Below are 1,156 nucleotides of genomic sequence, written 5' to 3'. Positions count from 1 at the left end.
TGGTCCCTACATTATGAAAGGCCCATGGAAAGTATTTCCCGTATACGCGTACGCGTACGGCGTTTTACTGGTAACGTAATCTAGACCCAACTCCCTCACGCAGTCATTACCTGTAAGGTTTCCAGAGCTAAGAGCCGCACAAATGACTGTTTGTGGCTTATCCACCGAAGTGGAGTGATTATAGTCGTAAAGGTTGACGTTTTTTTTGCCCCTAAAAGTTGTGGATAAACGCCGGCAGCCCTCCCCACCGCTAGCTACCCCTCACTGCAGCAGCTGATACCCCGACCAATAGCAGCGTGGAGCTTGCTGAGAAATTGACCAATAGCGGCGTGGCCGTCTTTCGTGGCCGTCCTACCATATTCTAGACCAAGCCATACCTCCACATGTGTGAGCAAGCGTCCTGCCCCCCTCCCCACCAACGCACACTTCTCCCTCAAAATACAAGTTAAAACCACCAAACTCTCACGTTTCCTTAATGTTAGAAAGTTAAGTCAGTTAATACACGATAGCTTACCTCATCTTCGTCGCTATCGGAGCTCTCGGCAGCTAACGGGACGTCATCATCGTCCTCGATCGTTCCGATCTGATCCCAGTTCGCCATGATGCCTGTTTGTGGTTGGTTGATGGTTCAACCAGCGCTGGTTATCGATAGTTAGTCTGTCGGCACTGTAAATTTCGTCACAAAAATATCGATGACGTCATATCATTGATAAAATAGCTTTCAGGTGTTTTGTACATTTGTTGAAATGTTCAAAGAAACGTAAAAATTGTGAATAATGATAAGCCTTTGCACTTTGACCTTTAGCCCCTGACGCTCCAATTCACGAGTTGCACATTCCCAGGATCCTTTGCGCCCAGGGTAGGTCACGTGGGCGTCAGGGTAGGGAAAGGTCTCGGTAAACCACGTGACTCATCCTCGGCTCTGGTCGGAAGAAGGTGCCCTAAGCGATATCTGGCCGATAGTAGGCTGGGAGCATTCACATTTTCACGTAGTGTGTTGAATCAACCCTATCCTATCCCATACCGATAGTCATGGAGCAAAAATTCGATGCCGCTTTGCCGTACGAACGCCGTGAAAAACTACGTACCTCCCGCCGCCGGCAGTGGTGTCAGCCATTTTTGAAATTTCCGAGCGCTCGCGAACACTTCCGACTTC

General features: G+C 49.0%; 1 protein-coding gene across 2 annotated transcripts in view; it reads right to left on the bottom strand.

The window, feature by feature from the left end:
• The window catches only part of LOC109473501 (probable ATP-dependent RNA helicase DDX27), an 18,251-nt gene extending 17,545 nt beyond the window's left edge, over window positions 1-706 (bottom strand). For both annotated transcript variants that reach the window (XM_019773375.1, XM_019773376.1), the window contains exon 1: window positions 515-706. In XM_019773375.1, the coding sequence (XP_019628934.1) occupies window positions 515-601 (87 nt within the window). In that variant the 5' untranslated portion in view covers window positions 602-706. The remainder of the gene's footprint in view (window positions 1-514) is intronic.
• Between the last annotated feature and the right edge of the window lie 450 nt (window positions 707-1,156).

Source organism: Branchiostoma belcheri, unplaced genomic scaffold (assembly GCF_001625305.1).
Source record: "Branchiostoma belcheri isolate BF01 breed outbred unplaced genomic scaffold, Haploidv18h27 scaffold3, whole genome shotgun sequence".
NCBI lineage: Eukaryota > Metazoa > Chordata > Leptocardii > Amphioxiformes > Branchiostomatidae > Branchiostoma > Branchiostoma belcheri.
This window is presented reverse-complemented; position numbering and strand designations above follow the sequence as displayed.